General features: G+C 42.4%; 1 protein-coding gene across 1 annotated transcript in view; it reads left to right on the top strand.

Moving 5' to 3' along the window:
* Positions 1-10,619: 10,619 nt before the first annotated feature.
* The window catches only part of ESRRB (estrogen related receptor beta), a gene marked incomplete at its 3' end in the record, with an annotated part of 84,500 nt that continues 73,457 nt past the window's right edge, over positions 10,620-21,662 (top strand). The window contains exon 1 of the mRNA XM_082001066.1: positions 10,620-11,380. Coding sequence (XP_081857192.1) covers positions 11,331-11,380 — 50 coding nt within the window. The 5' untranslated portion in view covers positions 10,620-11,330. The remainder of the gene's footprint in view (positions 11,381-21,662) is intronic.

Below are 21,662 nucleotides of genomic sequence, written 5' to 3'. Positions count from 1 at the left end.
GGAGAACAAACCTAGTTTATATATTTAAAAGTAGCAGAAATCACTTTGCTATGTGTGGGGAGAAGAGGACTACGAAGGAGGTAGTCTGAGTTAAGACTCACTGAAACGCTCTCACTGTTAGACTTTTGCCTTTTTGATGTTGAGGCTACCTTGGATCCCTGATCTTGATGAAGATGATACTCTCTTGTTCTTCAGTCCTTTCCTTTTCAAAGGTTTCCCAAAGTACTTTATGCATTAACGAGTTATTTTGCTACCACAACTGGTTTTGCAGTAGCTTTAATGGCACAAAACAATGTACTGATTTGAGACCAAAACTGCAGAAGAATATAATTGCTGGGGAATAGGGTAAGATACACTAGCAGAGGCAGAGCAGGAATACATTGGGAATGTTGAATGAGATGTGTCTAAAGCAGTAGTTCACTGTCTGCTCCTGCCCTTTTTCATCTCAATCAGTAATGAATTGCAAGGAGACACAAATTGACACAGGGCAGGCTGTACTACTCACATAATCCATTCAGCCTTCATCAGTGACCCTTTTGTAACACTACTCTTCTGCAGCACCTTCCAGCAACAAATTCTGGTGGTGGTTGATAGTTTCCAAGCCCTGGTTCCCATTTGTGGCCCTCAGACCAAAGTCAGAACAAGAGGATAGTTGCCAGATCTAGCTGTCTCTACAGCTCTTTTTTAGTTAGTGGTGAAGCATCAACTCTGAATGCTAAAGGGAACCCTGATTTTAGGGAATAACTCCTCTTCATCCTCCAATCTGGGAGCACAATAAGTAATTGTGTCAGGAAAGATGGTACTGTATCTTGAAAAGGAATTCTTGATATGATATCAAGAATTCCATATTTCCACGCTGACTTTTTCAATTCACATATTTCTTTCTGTTTAATCTGCCAGTCTTTCCTCCCCTCTGCTTAAGTTTAGGCTGTTTAGATGAGCTTTAGATAGAGACTAGACTGATGTGCTTTCTGTGCAGTTAGGATCTGGTTGCGTGTAACTTCAGGGTTGCTTTATCAGCTGTGGATTGAATTGAGGATGTCTATTGGGAGTTTCAGGTCTTGGTTTTCTCATTGGAGGTCCCTCCATCAGGCAGGTCTGTTAAATGCTTGCTGAGTCCCTAGAGACACTTGATCTGTGTTTAAAGGGAAGCAGCTGAACCACAAGAAGAGAGAAACGGCTGTGTACTCAAGCACTATTGCTCTGAAGGGATCTTACTGTAAGCTGTGCGAAACTTGCATGCCAGTCTGGGTGCCTGGGGCTCTCTATGTGCTACATCCCAGCAGAGACCTGTGTGATGCTCTTTCTGGCCTTTCCTGCTCTGAGGAAGACAGTTGATGGCTCCTGGATGCTTTGAGCATGACCTATGTTTAACTCTCCTGAGGCCCAAGCCAGAAAAGCCTCTGGAGGATTCCAAGCAGCACCTGCCTCCTGCTCCCCACTCCTCTTAAAGCTTCCCCAGTGGAGACACCCGCTCAGGGAGAGCAGGAAGTCCATAAATAAATAATTCCCTCTGTCTCTCCTGATCAGCCCAAGCAGCTGTGATTGCTCCTGAATGCCTGGGTTGCTTTCTTCTTAATGGCTTTTAAACCAATTTCACCCTCATCTGATGACCCAGCTCCTCCTATTTTTGGAGGACCAATTTCTTCTTTTAGAGAGAGTGTTTTGAGGGGTATTTATATTGTGTCAAGAGTTTTGGCTGAGGTGAAATAGTACAGCAGTGCAGGCAAAGCTACAATTTACTGGTTCTACCAGGCTGCCCCATGCCTTGTTCTGACAAACCTCTACAGGGCATATCCCTGGATATTGCAGCTAGCATTGACCCTTGCTTGAGAGTACTGGACACATGATGCTCATGGACATCCCACAAACATTTAATAACTCTTACACCACTCTAAGATACTGCACTTTTTTGGATATGTTTTACTGTTGGGAGAGCTAATCACTGAGATATCCGAGTGCTTATCCTTTGCCCCACAGTGTGTTGGTAAAAGTTTGGAAATATAAGTTAGGAGCACAAACTCTCAGTTGTCTGTTCAGCTGACCTACAGAATCTCATTAACAGGCATATGACAGCTTGATAAATATTTAGGGTTTATATTGGTGCTCTTGTACTTTGTATATATGAACTGCAGTATCTTAAAAAAAAGTGGTCCTTACATAGCAAGTGTATAGTCAAATCTAAAGGTGCTTGGTTTGTATCCTAGTGCAACCCCTGGAGATATTTATTGCTGATCTGATGGTTGTCATCTAGGTTTGTCTATGCAGAAGTATTCTGTATTTATTCTGTACTTTATGGAAGTATTAGTACTGTCTCTGCAGGCAGTAGGACATGCAAGGCATGTTCGAAACATCCTTACAGTGATGGTCAGGTATCCTGTGCGATCTGTACTAGAACAGCCTTGTGTTGTGTTGCAGGCTGACGATGGTCCCCCATAGTGCCCTTGCAAGAGGCACTAGTCTAGCTGGGTGGAACGCAGCTGCCTTGCCTATGGTTATAATGCCAGATGGGCTGATTCAACCCAAATGGTTGCTGGCAAATCAAAGCTAATGACCTACACTTAGTGTTTGTTTTAGCTGTCCTGCTTAACCAATCTGTTTAATGACTCTCCTCATGAAATGAGCCCCTGGAAACAAAGTGGTCTCTCACAGTGCTCTTGCCCGGTACCTTCTCCCTCAGAAGCAAGTCAGGACCCTGCTGGGTGCCATGTCACTGGCTGTTTGGCAGAACTCTGTATCTGAAGCAGTGACAGTCTTTCTCTCCTACCATCTTCCTTCTGTCTAACTTCTTGTTCCTCTGAAAAAGCAGTGGGTTGAACAAGAAGTACTGTCCCTGGGCTGTATGGTTCCCAGGATGAACCTGGTAGCAACAGCTTCTGGAGGTTATGTTATGAAAGCTTACCCTTTGCTGAGTTGCTGACCACCTGAATTACGAAATACTGCCATATGTTGAGGGGCAAGGTCTAAAAGATGAATTGAATACTACTGAGTTCAGCTGGCTGTAAATATTTAATGGAAGTTTGGTACATTCAACAGAGGAGCAGAGGGGAGGCGTTGGTAGTCTTTGATTATAGCTAAAATAAAGGTGTTCAAGAGATGAGCAAAAGACCAAAACTGGATTTTTCTTTGTAAGCACTGTGGAGACCAAGGGGACCTGTTGCTAGGAGGCTGCAGCACCAAAGTCACCCTCAGACCACATGGGACTGAGATTTGAGTTTGTCTTAACAATGATACCGAAAAATAATCTTTTCTAATGCTGCTACAAAAATAACGAAGCTGGCAACATGCAACTTTGAAGGATGAAGACATTTTTGCTGAAATCCAGTGAAGCATGTTCAGGTCCATCAGGAGAAGGCTCTGCTGCTGCCCACAACTGCCTTTGTGCCTGCATCTCTGAGAAACTTAAAGACCTGGAAATCAAGTCAGTAAGACCTTTTCAAAGACATCCAGGAACTTGTACTTCCACACATGAGAGAGATTGCCATCTTTTGGAGTACGCAGGGCTGCATAACAGAAGTAGGACTGAGTTAGTGAAGCTTCTCCTTTCCTTTGCATAGAAAAGCTTTTTTTCTGTTAACCAGCATCTGTATCCTTCTGATTGGCTACCCTTTTGATACTGTATGTGCATATATTGTGTAGCTAAAGCAGACATGTTTATATGGTCCTGAGTTGCCCAACCTCTTCTAAATGATGTTTTGTGGTGTAGAGAAGGATTGTTTATCTTGTTCTTTTTCCATTTCTTGTTTGAAAAAGAACTGCAAACCCATGATCATTCATGGTCTGTAGGCATAGGGTTTGAATGTTAATGACTTGTTAGGAAATTGCTGCTTTGTCTACATCTTTTACTGCAGGTGTCTGAACGAGATACAGTTGATGGAACTCAGAAGTTAAAAGTATGTTGAGAAGCTTGGAATAGGTTTTGTTGGCAAAGCTCTGTAATCAAATGATCTGTCATGCCAGTTTGCTCTTGTCCAGAAAATGAAATAAATGTAGTTCAAATAATAAATAAACTCAAGAGGGAGTTGTGAAAAAACACCTGTATCATTGTTCAAACGCTAAAGTTAGTACAGAACAAATCTTCAAAATAGTTGTGTACTTAACTGAGCTATTTGGAGATCCAGAGCGGAGGAGACTTGCAGTTGTGCTGCTGATATATCTTGTCAGAAGGAAGCCAGCCTCTGTCATGTCTGGCTCTAGCCAAAACCTCTAGCCCCTTATTGTTAGAAAGTGGAATATTCTGAGGCTGGAGAAGGGGACCAGGAGAGCAGTCCTGATCATCTGATGATATCTGCTTTTTCCAGACTGTCGTGCATCACGTTTCCTAAGGTCACTTGGGACCTGCAGATTTGTCTTGCTGTTAAATACTTTTGCATAGATCTACTGTTGGTATGCTCTTCTGTATTTGGCCTGGCTGACCTGGTGAAGTCAATAGTCTTCTATTGACTGTGCCCAGATGAGGGCAGATGGAGGTTCCTGCAGGGAAAGGAAGGTCTTTAATTCTTGCTTTCTTCATCCCTTATACCCTGGATGGGAAAGTCCTTTTGCTACTTTGCTTCTGTATAACTGCCTACATTGTTATTTGTGTAACTGCCTCCAAAAGGACTCTGTTGCCTACTCGGAGAACCTGGCTAAGAGGAAATTGCACACTTACCCACTGTTTTTTGTCATGTCATAGTATTCAAACTGTAAAGTCTGGGCCACTACAGACACCTCATCGCTGTTGCTGGGCAATAAATCATCTTGTACGTGTTTAAGTTCCTGTTTCCATCACAGACTTTGAAAAAGTACCCTTCAACTTCGCTGTGTAGCCCTCCATGGGCATGCTCTCTAAGAGCAGTAACTCTGAAGCATTTTGGTTGTTTAAGCCCCACTCTTTTTCTGGGTTGAGACACTTGGTGTCATCAATGCACATGCCATAGACATTTTAATTCTTTGCTTGCAGCATAACAGCAAGTAACTGTTACTTGTCCTGACAAGATAGATGTTTCTTTTGATCAGTTCAGTGAGTAAGCTCATACTGTGAATATTAGGGTCCTGAGGTGACTACAATGTATGGCCTTGGAGCACATGGGCTTGGAGAGGGAAGCAGCAAATCATTTCCCCAGATCAGAGGAATGAATAAGCATCCCCTGTTCTCCTGACCTCCTTCCTTGGCCTTTTGCAATACAAAACTTGAAGTTAGTGTAAGGAGGTAGGAAAGCTAAAGGTGGAAAAGATGCTGTTTGATTTTGTCCCATCTGACAGGATGAATCACCATACTGGGAAAGCCATGCTTGTGATGCCTCTGTGCTGGAGGATTTGTGACAGCTAAGCCGAGGTATTTCCAAGATTCCTTGGTGCCTTGTCTTCCCTCCTTCTTCCTGGTAGCTGGGCAAATAGCTCAGCTATTGCTCTATGGACACCTGAGATCAAGGATGGTGAAGGATTAATTTCTGCTTTGCTGCAATTTAGGAAAGAGGATGGGAAATAGCAGCAAGTGTGCTAGTAAATTATGTGTAGCTGACTGAATAAAATCACTTTCCAGTCAATGTCTTGGTCATGTTCTGCCTGATCACAGTGGCCCAACTGAGGGTTAGTGTAATACATCTTGGGAAACAGGTCAGCAACAGGTCAAAATTTGGAGCCAGATCACAGCTTTCCATTGAAGTCTTCTAAGTTTATGAGATCCATCTACCTCTCCAGTTACCTATCCTTTTTGAAGAAGGTTTCTGTCTGCTTAATTGAACAAGAGTTAGGCAAAGACTAAGCAGACTGACAAAACATAAATGCAGATACACTGCAGTATTTCTGAGCAAGGAGGACAGAAGTTTCTATCAAATACCCCAGCTAACTGATGATGCAAGAGAGAGCAGAAGGCATAATCCCAGCTATATAATTTCTTCTCCTGCCTCTTTGTATGTTTCTTACTACAAGCTCTTCCAAAATCTGGAAAACAAAATCTCTCTTTCCATTGTCTTTATTTTTTACCATTTGGTAAAATACTCTGTGCCTGCCTCTTACTCTGATGCCCCGTTTTGAATTCTACAAAAGTCAGTATGCCTTTGCCTGGTTTGTCTTTACGAGTGCATGTGTGTCTGCATGTGCACTTTCATCTAAGATGTCAGCAGGAACATGTTCTGTCCTGGAAATCTGGAGACCTGCTATTAACACTGCAAAAACAAAAGCAGATATAGAAGGATGCAAAACAGCATTGGCCATACAAAAATAGGAGTTATTAATGGAAAGTCTTGACTTTTCATTGGCAATGTAGGCACTATGTGTCTTATCTCAGGGCTCCTAACACTGTTTATCCAAGCACAGAACTTAATGAAAGGTCACGGTTCTGGGACAGAGAATTCTCATTCAAAGCAGGACAGTAAGGGTTAACACACTTGTATTTAGACTCTTGCTCTGCTACAGATTTCCTCAGATTGATCTGGGGCAAGCCACATAACCTTTTTATAATATGATTTGGCAGTCTATAGGTTGAGAATTACAACACAGATGTTTTAAAGACTAGGTAATGCTTGAAGCATGCCTAAGGATGTTCAGATGGGCAGTTATTTAAAAATTACAATGTGAAAACTATTTCCTGCCTAGATAGATGTTGAGCTTCAGTAGTGATGGTGGTCATACCTTTTAGATGGAAGTATATTGTTCATAAGGCCAGTTTAAAGGGTTTTTTTAGGGGAAAAAAATGTATTGGAGTTTGGTAGAAAACAAGATACTGCCTTTGGTGGGAAGAGCAAACTGTTTTGTTTGGGTGTATCTCTCATGGAGTCTGTATCCGGGATAGCTGTTTGCTGTGAAAGGGGATCTATGTGAGAATGGTGCAAGCCTACCAGTGATCAGGAACCTGTGCTCAGGGGACCTAAGTTTCTCTTCAGGGTTACTAGCCTGGCAAAGCAGAAGGATCAGAGCATGAAACACAGTGACTTGTGTGAAATCCAAATAGTACTACTGGCCTCAAAAATGTGAAAGGTTGTCTTCTAAATTCATCACAATGATCCCTCTGTAACCGTTGTTTTCTTAAATGAGACAGGGGCTGTGAAAGGTCTCTTGTCATTGAACTCCTCTTTCCCCAGCAGACAAGATAAGAATGTGTGTACACAAGTCTGTTCTGCCCAGCTTAGGTCTCCAAATTATTATGTATGTTTTTTTGCCTCGTGCAGATACCACTTCACTGACTTCCTTGTGAGAATACAATAATGGGGCCTTCATGAAAGGGAAAAAAAAAAAATCCCAAACCCCCAAAAGTAACTAGATCTCTCTCTCTGCTGCATTTTCCTTATTCACAAAAAACTAGCCTTATCAACAAGTGAAATCACGTTTGTTTGGCATGATTTGCAGGTTACTCCTATATTAGACCAAATGAAATTTCTGTCAGTCCATCAGTCAGTTTTCTGGGAAGTTGATCATTGTTCCATGATAAAAGTTAAAAAAAGTAAAAAAAATTAATCTATCAAAAACAGATCAGTCATTAAAGGATGGAGGGAAGTCGAAAGTCTGTATCCATCATCTCGTGGAAGAGCCAACAACAGTAGAGAGACATGTCTTTGCAATTCTTGCTTTCTTTCTGGGGAGGGGGATTGCATGTCTCAAAGAACTGATATTGCCTATAGCTCCATCAGCCTAGAACACTGAAATTGTGCTCTGTCTGAGGCCAACATTGGTGGAAAGTTGTTGTTCTGCATTTGGACCAGGTGTGAGGAGAACTGGTGACCTCAAAAGCCAGAGGCTGCCTCATGAAAGTGATCCCAACGGGTAGCACTTACCAGAGCACCTGTGGGTATGCTCTGCTCAGAGGCCACAGACTGAGTGTCCAGGACTGTTCCTGCCCCTCCTGCAGGGAGAGAGCAGCAGTTACAGGGCAGGATTTGGGCAGGGTGGCAAACAAAGGCTGTGCTCACAGGGCAAGCTAGCGCTGCTGTTGAGTGTGCAGTTCTGCCTTGTATTTGCCCAAACTGAAGTTTTTGGCTTCCAAATTTGCCAGCTTAATCTTAGAATCCTTTCTAACCTTGTCTTGGTACCTTTTTAAAAACACACATATTGAAAGGATGGCCATGTTGAGATCAGTGTTTCTTTCTTTATTCTTTGGGGGAAAGAGAAATTGGCTAAAGCTGTGAGAAGAGCTCAGCAAGAGCTGCATGCGGAGGGGGTTGCAAAAGATGAAGCCTCCTGAAGTTCTAAAATCAGCCTGCAAGGCTCTTGCCCTCTTTCTTAGGGAATTCAGACTGGCAGATCAAGCCCAGCTAGCAGAGACTATCCTACCTTTCTCAGAAAGGAAGAGCCAGGCCTCTGCACAGCTACTCTCAAGGCAGGGGAAGCTACATTTTATTCATTTGCACTGGATCAGAAGAGATTAATGTTACACTTCTGCACCACTCTGTAAATATCCACCTTATCCAGGCAGTCCTCTGTCAGCAGCAGCCCATTTCCAGAGTACAAACCCACCATTGTACTGTTTATATCAGTTAATTTGGCCCTGCGGACCTTGTGCCAGGTGATCACATGGCTCCCCGCTTGCCTCATCTTGGCTTGGATGAAAGTTAAAATGCAAAATTAGAACATCAGCTATTGGGAGAGCAGGACCTGCCTGCCAGTCCATTCCCACTGTGGCCTCCCATTCACTGAGAGCCCACATGAGAGCTAATCTCTGCACAGCCAGGATCCATCCAGGGAGCATCATTCTGGAGAAAATTGCTTTCCGTCAAAATCGTCTCACTGCAAACACCCTGACTGTTCTTGAGCTGTAGCCTGCCCAGGTCCTGACCCTGTGTGCCTCCTCCAGCCTCTCTTGCTACTGTGCATCAGGTATCTTCTTCATGGGGCAACTAGGTCATCACTAAGTCCCTCTCTGAACTCAAATTTCTGTTGGAAACACAGTGGTGCTGGTTTTGCCCTTGCCTCTGCTTGGGTCAGATGTTCTCCATTGTGGTCAATGAGAGTCCTTGCTTACAATCTTGAGCCCTGCTAATGCCCTAGTAAAGCTCTTGTCTTCTGTCCCTTCAACATTTAAAGCATCTTAGCATTTTTGCTGGGATGATAAATCACTTAGGTGTACAAAGGTATATGTGTATATGTTCCATTTGTATTAATTCTGCTTCCTGGAAAGATGTATAATCTGAATTGTCACCTGCAGCATTCAAGTAATCAGATTCTGCTGTAGTCTTAAAACTGGATGAGCCTTCTCTGGTTCCCATTCGCTAAACTAACCTCTCTTCTCTGCCATCTTCATATGCACCTTTCACCATAAAAGACTTCTGTTTTGACATCCTTAGGCTGTCCTGTCTTAAGGATAGTTCATCAGAATCACACAGCTTGTCCTCACACGGCCTGGGGACACGCTAGGGCATACCGTTAGTTTGTATGGCATTTGTTAAGATCTCTGGTAGAAGAGGTAGCAAGGAAATTGCACTGATAGCTTTCAAAAAAGCAAGGATGGTTTACACTGGCTGTCAATTTGGCCATTCCTCTTTTTTGAATATTCTCAAGTTTCTACAAATACTGACTGTATGAAAAGTTTTAGCCTAATTTAGTCAGTGCTTATTGCCATGTTTATAGCTGAGCCACATTTCTTCTGTGCTGTATCAGCTTCCCCATCTGAAAAGCTCTAGTCTGCCCTTTGCTTCTCCTGGTGTTGTACACTCTTGCCTCAGATTCTGGGGTTTATATTAAGAAATATCCTCTTAGCTCCTACCTTATTGTTTGCCTGGCATAAGAGAATGCAGCTTTTATCCAGGTATGTTTGTGTGTATTTTCTTTTTAAAAAGGCCTCTGTTTCTTGCTTACCTGTTAAGGATATTTTTATATATTTGAGCACCGGACATCTAAACATGAAGTAAAAACATCGGAGAGAGACAAGTGAGGCTTGCATGAGTGCAGTTGGGAAGGTGGAGAGTAGGTACCAAGGGACAAATAGACCCTGTAGGGCACCTCTGTGTGAGTCAGGCTTTCAGTGCAAGACTGTGTGTGCAAGGGTTGTGCCCAAGAGGCTGGCGTGCTTCTATGGAAAAGGATCTTCAGACGGGTATTGGTACATTGCTGTAAATGTGCAGAGGAATTGTATGAGTTTGAAAGTGCATGCAGGAACTGTGAGAGCACACTGACTCTAATGGCAGGCAGTACATATGCAGAGCTTTGAAAACGTGTCTTTCATGAGGCTAGTTGTGTGTGATGTTTGTGAAGATTTCTGAGGGTCTATATCTATGGTTTGGGTGCCTGGGAACATGTGTTGTTATCCCGAATGTCTGATTCTGACCTCATATGCCAAGACTTATTCCTTTGTGGTTTCATAAGCTGCACTGAAGTGACATCTGAATTACACTGCTTTGAAATGGGACTTGCGCACTCTCCTCTGTGCGTGTGTTAAACAGTTTGTGAGTGTACGGGAAAGCAGACGTCCGAGTCCAGTGTCAGTGTGAGATGCGGGTCTGTGCATGTGCACAAAGTGCACGTACGTGGAGGCATGTGTTTGCGTGTAAGGGCGCCTGCGACACCCATGCACAAGCTGGCACGCTGGTGCCTTGTGCCGTGAGTGAGGACTGCTGCCTGGGTGGACCGACGCCCGCCGGCGTGCCCGTGCGGGGCGTGGGCAGGTGTGAATAGTCCGTGGGCCACCCTTCACCTCAAGGTTTTGCTTAACACTAAACTCCACAGCCGCTGCCCACGGGTGACAGATGAGTGGGCAAGAGGGAAGGGGAGCGTGCGCTGCCGCTGCGATCGTTCCCGTGCCGGGAGCGGGCTTGGAGCTCCGAGTTCGTGTCACCCGCGCTGCCGGCGGCCCCGTCGCCCCAGCTGCGGTGCCAGGCTCCGCGGTGCCAGCAGCACGCACTGTGCCCCACGGGGCCGGGGCCACGCGACCCCAGCACCCGCGGCCCGGGATGCCCCGCCGCCCGCCCCGGAGGAGCGCGGCGCCTGCCTGGCTCGGGGCTGCGCGGTGCCGCCGGCCGCGCTGCGCTGCCGGTGCCGGCTCCGGCGGCCCCCCCGGCCGTGCCTCCCCCAGCCGCGCTCCAAGCCCAGCCCCCGCGCGGGAGCCAATAGCCGCCCTGCCGTCTCCATCCGTCTCCCGGCGTTAAAGCTACAGCGGGGCTCGGGGCGGCGAAATCCCCCGTGGCCGTGTCCTGCGCGCTGTCCGCCTGCTGCCGCCGTCAGTGTGTCCGCACGCGGGTGTGGGAGCGGAGCAGCGCGGCGCTGCCTCCCCGCCGCCGGGCTCGGGCCGGCTCCCCTGCCCGGGGCTCCCCGCGCTCCCTGCCCGTTGCAGTTTAGTTGTTCTCTCGTGCTTTTTCTTTCTTTTCTTTTTCCCTTTTTTTTTTTTTTCTCCTCCAACCGGGAATGCTCAAACTGGACTGATGGACATTTCCGAGCTGTGCATCTCCGACCCGCTCGGCTACCACAACCAGTGAGTGTGCTGTGCCGCACCGTGAGCGGGCGGGCCGGGGGCGGGCTGGGACCGGCGCTGCGTCCCGCTGCGAGTGGGACGGGGCAGCGACCGCGCAGCCCCGCTGCCTCCCTGCCTCAGAGCCGCCTGCCTTCCTCCCGCGCGGGGCACCGCCTGTGCCGGGTGTACCTGAGCGGCCGGCCGCGGGCAGGTGCGGCAGAGTCCGCGGAGGAGCGCTTTGGGAGGGCGGCGCGTTGGTGTTTCATTCTTGCCTTGTAACTTCTCCCTCTAATGCTTCATCTCCTAGGAACGGGCAGCTAACAGTCAGCACTGGCAGTCCTTTCCGCGCAGTTTTGCTTTCCGTCTGTGTTAGGGTTTTTATTAGATGAATTACTAGGTGTCTAGGAAGAGATGTGCATATAAAATTACACAAAGTAGACCCATTAAAGCACTGCTTTTCACTGAAAAAGTCCGTTTTTCACCTGAAATGCCCTACGGAAATTTAGTTTCCCACAGCTTACTGTTTGGATAGCCTGTCCGGGGAAAGAGTGGAGTGAGTCGGAGGGCTGGCAAGCAGACATCCCAAGCTGGGACCGGTGGCTGATACCTTAGCACCTGCTACTGCTCTTTGTATTCCGAAGTGGGCTGTGCCTGGTAATGCTGTGTTTAAAATGACTTTAGCATGTCAAGTTCGGTTTGATTCTTTTGGGGAAGTTAAGAAACAAGGCAAAATCTTCGCAGCGTTTGCATCCAGCTGACTGGAGCAATTAATTTTAAATGCATTTCTCCTCTCCGATAAATCTCACCCTGAGCAGAGTCCCCTTTTGTGTGTTTGCATGTTAATCCGTGTGTCACCTATGCAGGTTCTGTGGTGTCATCAGAGGTGGGAGTGAAGTAATTTTGCCTGTTTCATTGCTTTTGTTTTAAAAACACACTGTATTTAGTAAAAGTAAAACAATTAAAACCAAACAAAACCGCCACAGTGATACTTACCCCTCTTCTTCCCTCACTACAGCTGTCTTTTATCTGTCTTTCTGTCTGTTGTTTCCTGATATTCCATCTGTCCTTACACTCATTTCTTCTTCCTTTAATCCCCTGCTTCCAGCAGTTTCATTAAAATGAGACTTAGTGTTGTTAATAGAAATTAATAATCTAACCCATGTGATTTTCTTTTCCCCACTGGTGCTCACTTGTGGCTGCTCCATTTTGAATTAAAAATAAACAAACAGTTTCTTAAGGGAAATGTATTCTATATGCCGCTGGGAGTCTTTTAATATTAAGGCAAAAATAGAAAGTGTGTTTACCTTCATTTAAAAAAAAAAAAAAAAAAGAACAAAATGCCACAATCAAAAGCTAGATCTTCATCACTGTATTATCTCTTAACTTTTTCCTTTTATCTTTTATACTTTTTGAATTGAGAAAAGGAACTCTAACAACAGGAAAATAGCAAGAAGTAATCTGCATTTTGTATTACTATTAACCCCTTTTACTTTTCTATGGACTCTCAGTCAGCTCTCAGTAATGTCAAGTGCACCTTAGCTATATTCACAACTCTTTGGCCGCTGACTGGAGAGATGAAGGTGGCCCTGGGGGGAGTGCCACTGAGCCCCTGCGGCTTTACAGTAGACAGACTGCTTCTTCTTGAGACGAGAAACTGTCAGAGAGCTCCCTGTTTAGAGTGCTTGGCTTGGTTCTGTGTGCCAGCTAACCATCTCTTTAACATTGTTGAGCCTGGGCGAAAGGGACAGAGAAATATTTAAAATATCTCAACCTCTGTTTTTCAATCTCTTTTTGATTTTTTTTTTTTTTTATTAGAGTACAACGATGCAGGGAAGTATGGCCAAGTCTGGAAAAAGTTATTGAGAGAAGGAAAAGATGTGAGAAGCCTTAAAAATACAGTATATTTAAAGGTATATGTGCAGTGTGTCAGGTACTGATTTGATTTACATTCTGGTTTTCTTAAGGTTAGATTTCAAGTTGCATTCCAGTAGCTGAGCATAAAAGTTGGCCCAATATGTATCCCTCTAGCCATTTTTTTCTCACACTGTAACACAATTATATTGTGAACATATAATGTAAATACAGGTATTGCATTTGTGCCTGTATCGCTGTCTAGCTGTGTAAGCATATTATCCTTATTGTACTGATTTACGCTTCTGACTGCTAGCCACTGAAAAGATTTTAATAGTTATTTTCCTTTAAAAAAAATACTGCTTTGAATTATGTGGACAGCAATTTTTGTCAAATTAAAACCGAAATTACAAGGGAATTTAAAAAAAATGTAAACTGCCTCTTCTTGTTCAGTTGCTTGTTAAGCTATAGGAAAAAATAGGTGGAAGAGTAAAATGTAGGAAGAGAAGTGGATGTGGCCACTCAATACATGATCCATACAGTTACCTGGAAACTGTATTTCACCTTGCAATTATTGAGAGAGAGAATGAACAAGGCAAAGGGAGAAGAGATGACTCCCTTCACCTTGCAGTTTAAGGAGAACTTAATTTTTGTAACAGTCAGACCCAAGAAGAGTCTGAACAAAAACTAAGCGAAGGAATTCATTGTCCCTAATCCCACCCTTTAGGTTTTGGATTTGTCTTCGTCAAGCAGTGAAAGTTCCCTTTCCTTTGCCTGCCTGTGTTGATCTAAGCGATTACACCAGGAACCTGCAGAAGTTCTGATCAGCAGGTTGTGTGGTTTCCCTCAGTGCAGGATCTTGCAGGGAGAGTAAGAAAATGCTTCTTCCTAATTTTGACCCTCTAATCATGTGTCCTAGGGCAGTGTATGTATTTCACTTCTTGTGTAGAAATCCTCCTTTGGGAGAATTATTCCTAGGGTAGGTGATGCAGCTCCAAGGAAGAAGCTTTTGTATAAGTTCGAACTGGGAAACTAACAATGACAATGATTTGTACCTGCAGTTTGTCTCTCAGGTGAGGGCATATGGCGAGCATACATTAGTTGCACTGTACTGACAACGTCTGTCTGCAGTACAGTGGGAAGGGAATGTGTGTGCAGATGCCACAAATGTACATTCTGACATATAAAAGATGTGATTATATTCACACACAAACACATGTGTGCATCTATAAATATTTATGTGTAGGAATATGCACATACATATGTATGGTCATACTGAATATTGGTGTTGTATCTCTCTCATATGCGAACCTAAGACTGTTTCAAAGGAGAGTGAAATACGGCATTTTTACTTTTCCATATTAGCTTCCACATCCCAGAGGATTTTCTTCTGCCTAGTTGTAGTTGCCACTAGGAATGTTGACAGGGCTACAAAATTGCCATCTCTGTTTCTAATTAATATTCTATGTGACAGACAAACTGACCAAGGAACCATCATGAAGGGAAAATAAAAAATCATTGGCAAATAAGGGCATCTTGCCAGATGCTATGTCTCTTACACTGTTTCCTCTGATGTACAAGAAAGACACATGAGTCATTGATCTGAAAAATGAAAATCATTTTATGAACAAAAGGAAAAAGTTGAAAGGAATAAGTGAAATATTTGCTAGAGAGACAGAAAGGTATAAGTTTGGAATTTTAAGTCAATGAAGGAGCAAATTCTGCACCCTGCGACAAACAATTAAGAAGTTGTTGTCACTGACTCTAATGCACAGACTGAGGAAATGTGACTTGATTTCAGAGGTTACTGGAAATCTCCATATTCCGTGAATGGGAGGAAATCTGAGTCACAGAAGCTGAATGCAACTGTCTGCCCTGAGTATCTCTGAAAGTCTGGGATAGGGAGGAGTTGTTAATTGGGGAGAATGGGGAGGGAGTTGTTTGTTTTATTAACAGAATAAATTGAAAGATCTCTGTAAGGGAAATGGCCTAATTACTGGGTTCTTGACGAGGTTCCTATCACAGAATGGAGTCTTGGTACACTAAGCTTATTGAGCACAAGGCTGGTGAGGAAACTGGTACCTTTAAAGTATTTGTATTAACTTTTCCCTCCTCTCCCAATTCCACTTGTAAAAGTAAAGATGATATAATCATTATCAATTATTGAGAAATATGGAAAGATCAATATTTTTAAAAAGTAGGATTTTTTTCATTGTATTGATTTGAAGTAATCAATAAATATTGCATTTAGCCTGAGAGGGGAAAGACTTTGGAGAGATTGCATCAGAGAAAGTTGCTGTGACAGAGATTTCACATGCTGTTTTCTTCCTCTCCAAGAGAACATTGCTCTACTCTCCGTGCCCTTTCCGCTGTTATTCCCCAGCCCCGTTTCTGCACTTACTACTGCTCAGAATTTCATCTCATTTGAAAACACGTGTATTCTTCAGGTAATTTTAGTTCAATAAGAAGTTTTGTGCACTGTGTCAGTGGGTCTCTTAACCAAATTTTCCAGGGCTCAAAAAGTACAAACTCTCTTAGGGAAAGGAAGAAGGGAGAAGGTAAAAGGTTTAAACCTGAGACTTTTACAAGTTCTGTTGGGAGCACGGTAGAATTTCTCCAAAAAGTGTTAAATGTCCTTAATTAAGGAAAGAAATAGTAAAAGAAGAAAAAGATGGTGACAAAGCCAAAATCCTTTCCCCGACTTCTCCTTCTAACTTGCGCTCCCCATTTTGGGAATCAGGAGTCATAGCGGCAGGTAGTCTTGCACATCGACAATTGCCCTGTAGATTGCAGACTGGGAAATTCTTCCCAGTAAGAGCTGTTCTTTATTCCATGGCGCTACTGATGGTAGCTTTACAGCCAGGGAGCACAACAGAATTTTTAGTTTTTGCAGTGTGAGCAAGTAAATTTAGCATCTGTCCAGTACCCAGCAGCGAGGTTCCTAGGTAATGCTGCTATAGAAACTGGGGGCTGGGGGGCGGGCAGGAAAGATCAGAGCTTCAATGGCAAGCTATGAATCAGATGGTTGTTTAGTGAAGGGACTTAACGAAGAAGATATTAGCAGTACTCGGCTATGGTGACCTTGCTGAAAATAGGAAAATCTTGATATCTTTCAGTCTTCCCGGTATCGGCTGCATTTGAGTTGTGGATGTAGTCATCTCTATGTAGCTTGCATGTGTAGAGTGCTTTGTGCCTGTCATCAGGAACAGAACATAACTGAGTATTATTTATTAGTAATAGCTATTGACCTGGTGAGTTTTACTTCTTAGGAATGAAATCATAGTAACTTATTCTCTGCATTTGTTTCCATCCTTGCTATGCTGCCTCTCTCTAAAGCTTTGCCCTGTCTCTTCAGAGCTATAGAGGTGCCCACAAAATGATCCTTGCAGCTGGAGCACAGTGCACTTTGATTCTTCCAGTGCTTGAGAGTCTGGCTGCTGGCAGTAACTGTCCGTGAGGAGAAACGTGCCTGCTCAAGGTGGAATGCGCTGTATAATAATATATTTGTCATGTTTGTAATTGCAAATGTAATTAGCAAACAAGCTCTGGGGGATTGAGGACTTGAAACTTTCACTGCACATCATTTGACCCTATCTTGACTGGACCAGAGCTTGTATGCCACTGTTAACCCTTACTGTTCTTGCAAAGAAATGCTCCTTCTAGTCTGACTTCTGCTAAGTTTCCTGTCTCTTTTTGTGGTTTTTTTTTTTCCTCCCCCCATCTGTTGGGTTTTTTGGCTATGAGCAGCATTGTACCTGTATTTGCTTATATTTTCTTTTATTCTGATGGCAAGTGCTTATGTTCCTCCTGCGACACATGCACTAATATTTCCTCTCCTAGCACTTCTGACACAGTCTGGAAAGCATTCCGCAATGCCCTTTGTGAAGAGCACTGTATACCAGTAAGTGCTTTTGCATACTGAGCTGTTCAGCGCATTCCTATCACCACAGGCAACATTACTATTCAGTGCCCCTTGCACTTCGCGAAGACAACTTGCGAAAAGCAGGTGGCAAGCTGTTATCACACAACCTGCGATGGCTCTGTGTCCCTGCTGAGCTGGAATTTTCTTGCACTCCCTTTCTGAATGGGGGAGGAATAAATATGTAAGAGATCCTGTTCATTTTGTGGGATCCTGGCAAATCTCAATCTAGTCAACTGTAGGATAACTGTCGTCCTGCAGAGAATATTCCTCATCCATAAGGATTTAGCAAACAACACAGAATCTGTTCATAAAGTCACAAACTTATGTGTGCATCGGAAGCAAAGAGGCTACTTTGCTTTTTCATGTGAATATTGTCTCTTATTTGTTTTCCTTTTTGTTCTTAAGATAGGACTTAAATCACAATAAAACTTGTGATAGGACTGTTCATGTTTTGGACAGTTTTATTTATTCTTGCTTTTATGCGTATGTGAAAGGAAATAGCTTAAATGTAGAGGCGGGTGGCCATTTTAATACAATTTTTGTCACAACTGTAAGGACATCTCACAAATATTGCATCCTGTTGAAGGCTTGTAAGGAAGAGGAAGCCTGTTCTAGTTTCTTCTTGGTAGGGTAAGAGCCTTTGATGAGAACGCCTTCCTTCAGTCCAGATTTTCCGTTTCCATTCCCGGAAATTATGTTGGATTTATGATGTATTTCAAGGGTCATATATTTTTCTTAAATTAGAATAGCCTATAATGTGGGTGATGGAATTGGGACCTCCAGCTTAGAGTATCCTGCATAACAGGAGACAATTTCTCATAGCACCTTTTGTTTTGAATTGGTTGTCTGTGTTTCACTGCAGCTGTTTTTAGATCAAGATTTCTTGTTGCTCTGTGTCTACTGTTCTGAAAGGCTTTTTGTACGTATGGCGTATTTAGAAGTGTTATTTTCTAATTTTTCCCTTTTTTTCTCCTGGCACTTTAAAGTTCTCTTTAGTAATAACGGCCCTCAATCTCCGGTGATGGAGCCGTCACTGTGAACAATGCTGGTGAGTGTATTGTCTCGCTGTCCTTTTACTCAAAAGAAAGGTCAAAAGAACAGCTTTAAAAAAAAATGTTCAGTTCTCCTGTTATAATTTTGCATATGGAGATGATCATTTTAAGAATGTGTAAGCACTTGGGTGAAAATAAGACAGAAATGTGATTTTCCATCAGTTGCCGCAAGTGCTTTTTTTTAAATGTGCTGACATGAACGATTACAACCCAAATTTCTCATGGAGATTTATACTATTTTATACATTAAAAAAATTAAATAGGTGAAAATAAGGACACTGAAGAATTATTCTTCAACAGATTTTGTTTTTCTCAAGTCTTCTGTGTTGGTTTTGGTTTTAGTCAGTCAATCTGACAAGTTGCTCATTCTCAAACATATTATTAGCTTCCTGATTTAAGAAATTATACTTACTTAGATGAGTTTTTCACAGATGTGGCAACACAGCAGTGGAGAACATAGGGTGTTACTGATTTCACAGATTTGGTTCAGTGGGATTTTTTTTGGTGCACGTAACCAGAATTAGCCAATATACATTTTCAATGTGTACGTTTTCTTCATACTTTGCTTTTTATTTTTTCAAACAATCTTTGATTTATACAGCAATTTTGAGGAGTTGCTGTCATTTTATTTTTCTTTGTTTGTGGACCGTGTATGGCATGTGATTGCTATCTAGTTTTAACAGTTCAGAAACTGCGGTAGATGAAGAAGAGCAATTTAATTCTTTAGAACACACAAATTCGGTCCTCCTTCAGCTCCCTTTCAGACGTACATGATGTTGCTTCTACTTTTGTCTCTAAGAGTTTAATTCAGTTTCTTGGTAGTTTTTGTATTTCTGGGGATGAGGTTTTTTTGGTCATTTTTGTACACTCAGGGGGTAATGGTACAGGGAAAAACATTCACCTATGAAACTAAAAACGTTTATGCCTATTGACTGACGCTCTTTAGTAGGCAGTTTTTGTTATCAGATTCATCAGTAGTGCGAAGATATCTGGATGGATCAGGGCTCTCTGTACACCTAACTGTATTAAGGAGTGACTTCCAAGCGATGAGGTGCAGCCTGCAATGAAGCCTAACCAGGGACTGGGGCAGGGAAGGGGCCACAGCTGTCCGATACAATCGAGACTCACTTTGAAAGCCAAGGAAACCCTGACACGGGAACTTGCATTTCAGTGCTTGGGCTTTGTAAAGGATGTTGACTTTTACTTATTGTGTGTTCTTTTTGCCTTAATAGATTGCAGCAAATATGACCTTTTGAAAATGATGGTTAAGTGTATTGATGTGTTCGTATGTATTACTTTACGTAGATGATGCCAGACGTGTCTGCTTCGGAATAATTGATACAAGTTGTGCAGTGGCACCAAGCACGCTGTAGAGGACTAGAATGAGTCAAAGTATGAGAGAAACAGTTTTCTTGCATACAGAGATCTGTAAGTGCACGGATGGATATATATCAGGGGGTGTGTGTACACAGTTATTTTTAAATACATGTGCACGTACTATAAATTAACAGAATGCACATGTATATGAAAGATATTATTTTATATATAACCACGTTCATTCGATATTGCATAGTGTACTGTTTCACTTAAACAGTTATCTATATAATATCTCTTTGTATGCATATGCAAACCTTTCTGCATATGGTTGTGTATTTCTCTGTGTATAAATGCATAAAAAAGATAAGGATAATTGTGTCTGTCTTCATCACAAGGTTGTTCTGAGTCTGTTAATTAAAGTTTGTAAATCAGTTGATAGCCTTGCATAGAAGGTGTTCTATAAATGTAGAATGCTGTACAAATATACTGTATGTAACATTTGTGCTTAAAAAGAAATTGGTGTTTCTCTTGGAACATAGATAATTATGGGGTTTATAGGCTTAGGTGCTACTAAACAACTGCAGTTAGATCTTCTGTTTATAAATCAATGTGTATCAGAATTTGTGATTTTTAAAGAGGAACAGAGATTTTCTTTAAATAAAGTATCAGAGACAAATTTGAAAAACGGTGTGCAGATCATAGATCCAACTATAATATTGTCCAGATAAAGCTGGGCTCATGTGGCCGTAACCAGAAAGGTCAGTGTTTTGAAATTTCTTTTTTCTTTTTATTTAATGTTTTTGTTATTTTTGAAACTTTTTTTCTTCTTTTTTTTATTTTTAATGTGGTTTTGGTCTTGAAAGGCACAAAATACAGTGTGCTCCCCCTTATGAAACCCCTTGCTTAGAAAGTTATTTGATGATGCAATACTTTGTTTTTTTTATTTCAACACCTACTTTTTTTTATTTCAACACCTACAGACCATTCTCTTTTTATTCTTTTAGAAGTGTTGTTTTGTTGTGGTTTTGTTTTGTTTTGTTTTGTTTTCATAACAGAGCAGTTCCTTTTCTTCTACAATTACAGCTAGGGAACTGTCATTGCGGAGGATTCTATAAGCCTTAATCACTGCCCATGATCATTATTTCTCTGATAATACAGACTGTCTCTATCGAAATGTCCCCTCTTGAGCTCTTATTCTAACATGGACTTATTTTTTAAAATATGAACAAATTTAATTCCACAGCCTTTTAAAAATGACATAATTCTGAAACAAAAAGCAAAAGCTCTCACAGTACAGGGATATGGTATGTATACATGTTTTAATACAGTAATTTTCCTTAGAATTTTCCCCTGTTTAAGGAAAATCAGATGTAGCCTCTGTGTGTGTCCCTTTAACTGTTGGTTGAAAGAAGAAAAAATACCTGCTTTTGGCTAGTCTGCTTTTTAACATACTATTACTTTGCTTCAGTCTCTGAAAAATGTTATAGATTCAATTCCCCTGTTGGGCCAAGAGTTAAAAATTAATTCATGAATAATAAAAACCAATCAGTCTTGTTGAGTTTAAGAAGGATTAGAAGAAGGGTTTTGTACAGAAGCAGTTATATATCTTGGTGCTGATGTTGTTGAACTAATAGATATTGTACTAGGTCCCGTTGGTTATCTGATAAAGGTAGCTGATTTGCAAACAGGATTGTTATCCTGATGACTAACGAATCTAATATTGGATGGATTAAAGGAGGTTGGGCAGCCGGTGCCTATTATAAGTTCTTGACTCCCTCTTAGGAGATAATTTATTTGATTCAGATATGTAAATTGAAAAGGGACCAGGTAGATACATACCATAAAGGTATCTATGTATCTATCGTGCTACCTTACTCCAGCTGGGGTTTTTAAGGAAGGCGATGTGACTTGAGTGCTGAGTTCCACTGTCAGTGTGCCAGTGCTGGGGAGCTGTCCATAGCGCGGCGAGAGGCCTGTACAGACATCAGGCTATCCTGTGTTCAGAGCATGTAACTGATAGAAGGTGGGCACGGAAAAACTCATGATCCCCTTGAGATAGAGGAAGGATTTGCACACAAAATTCTGTGATGCAAAACCTGACCCTGTCCCTACATAGATCAGCTGTGTAACACTGGAGAGGGGGAGAAGGAAGTAGGAGACA

Source organism: Phaethon aethereus (genome assembly GCF_964289735.1).
Source record: "Phaethon aethereus genome assembly, chromosome: 5".
Classification (NCBI taxonomy): Eukaryota; Metazoa; Chordata; class Aves; order Phaethontiformes; family Phaethontidae; genus Phaethon; species Phaethon aethereus.
The sequence above is the reverse complement of the archived record's forward strand: the minus strand, read 5'-3'. Positions and strand labels throughout refer to the sequence as shown.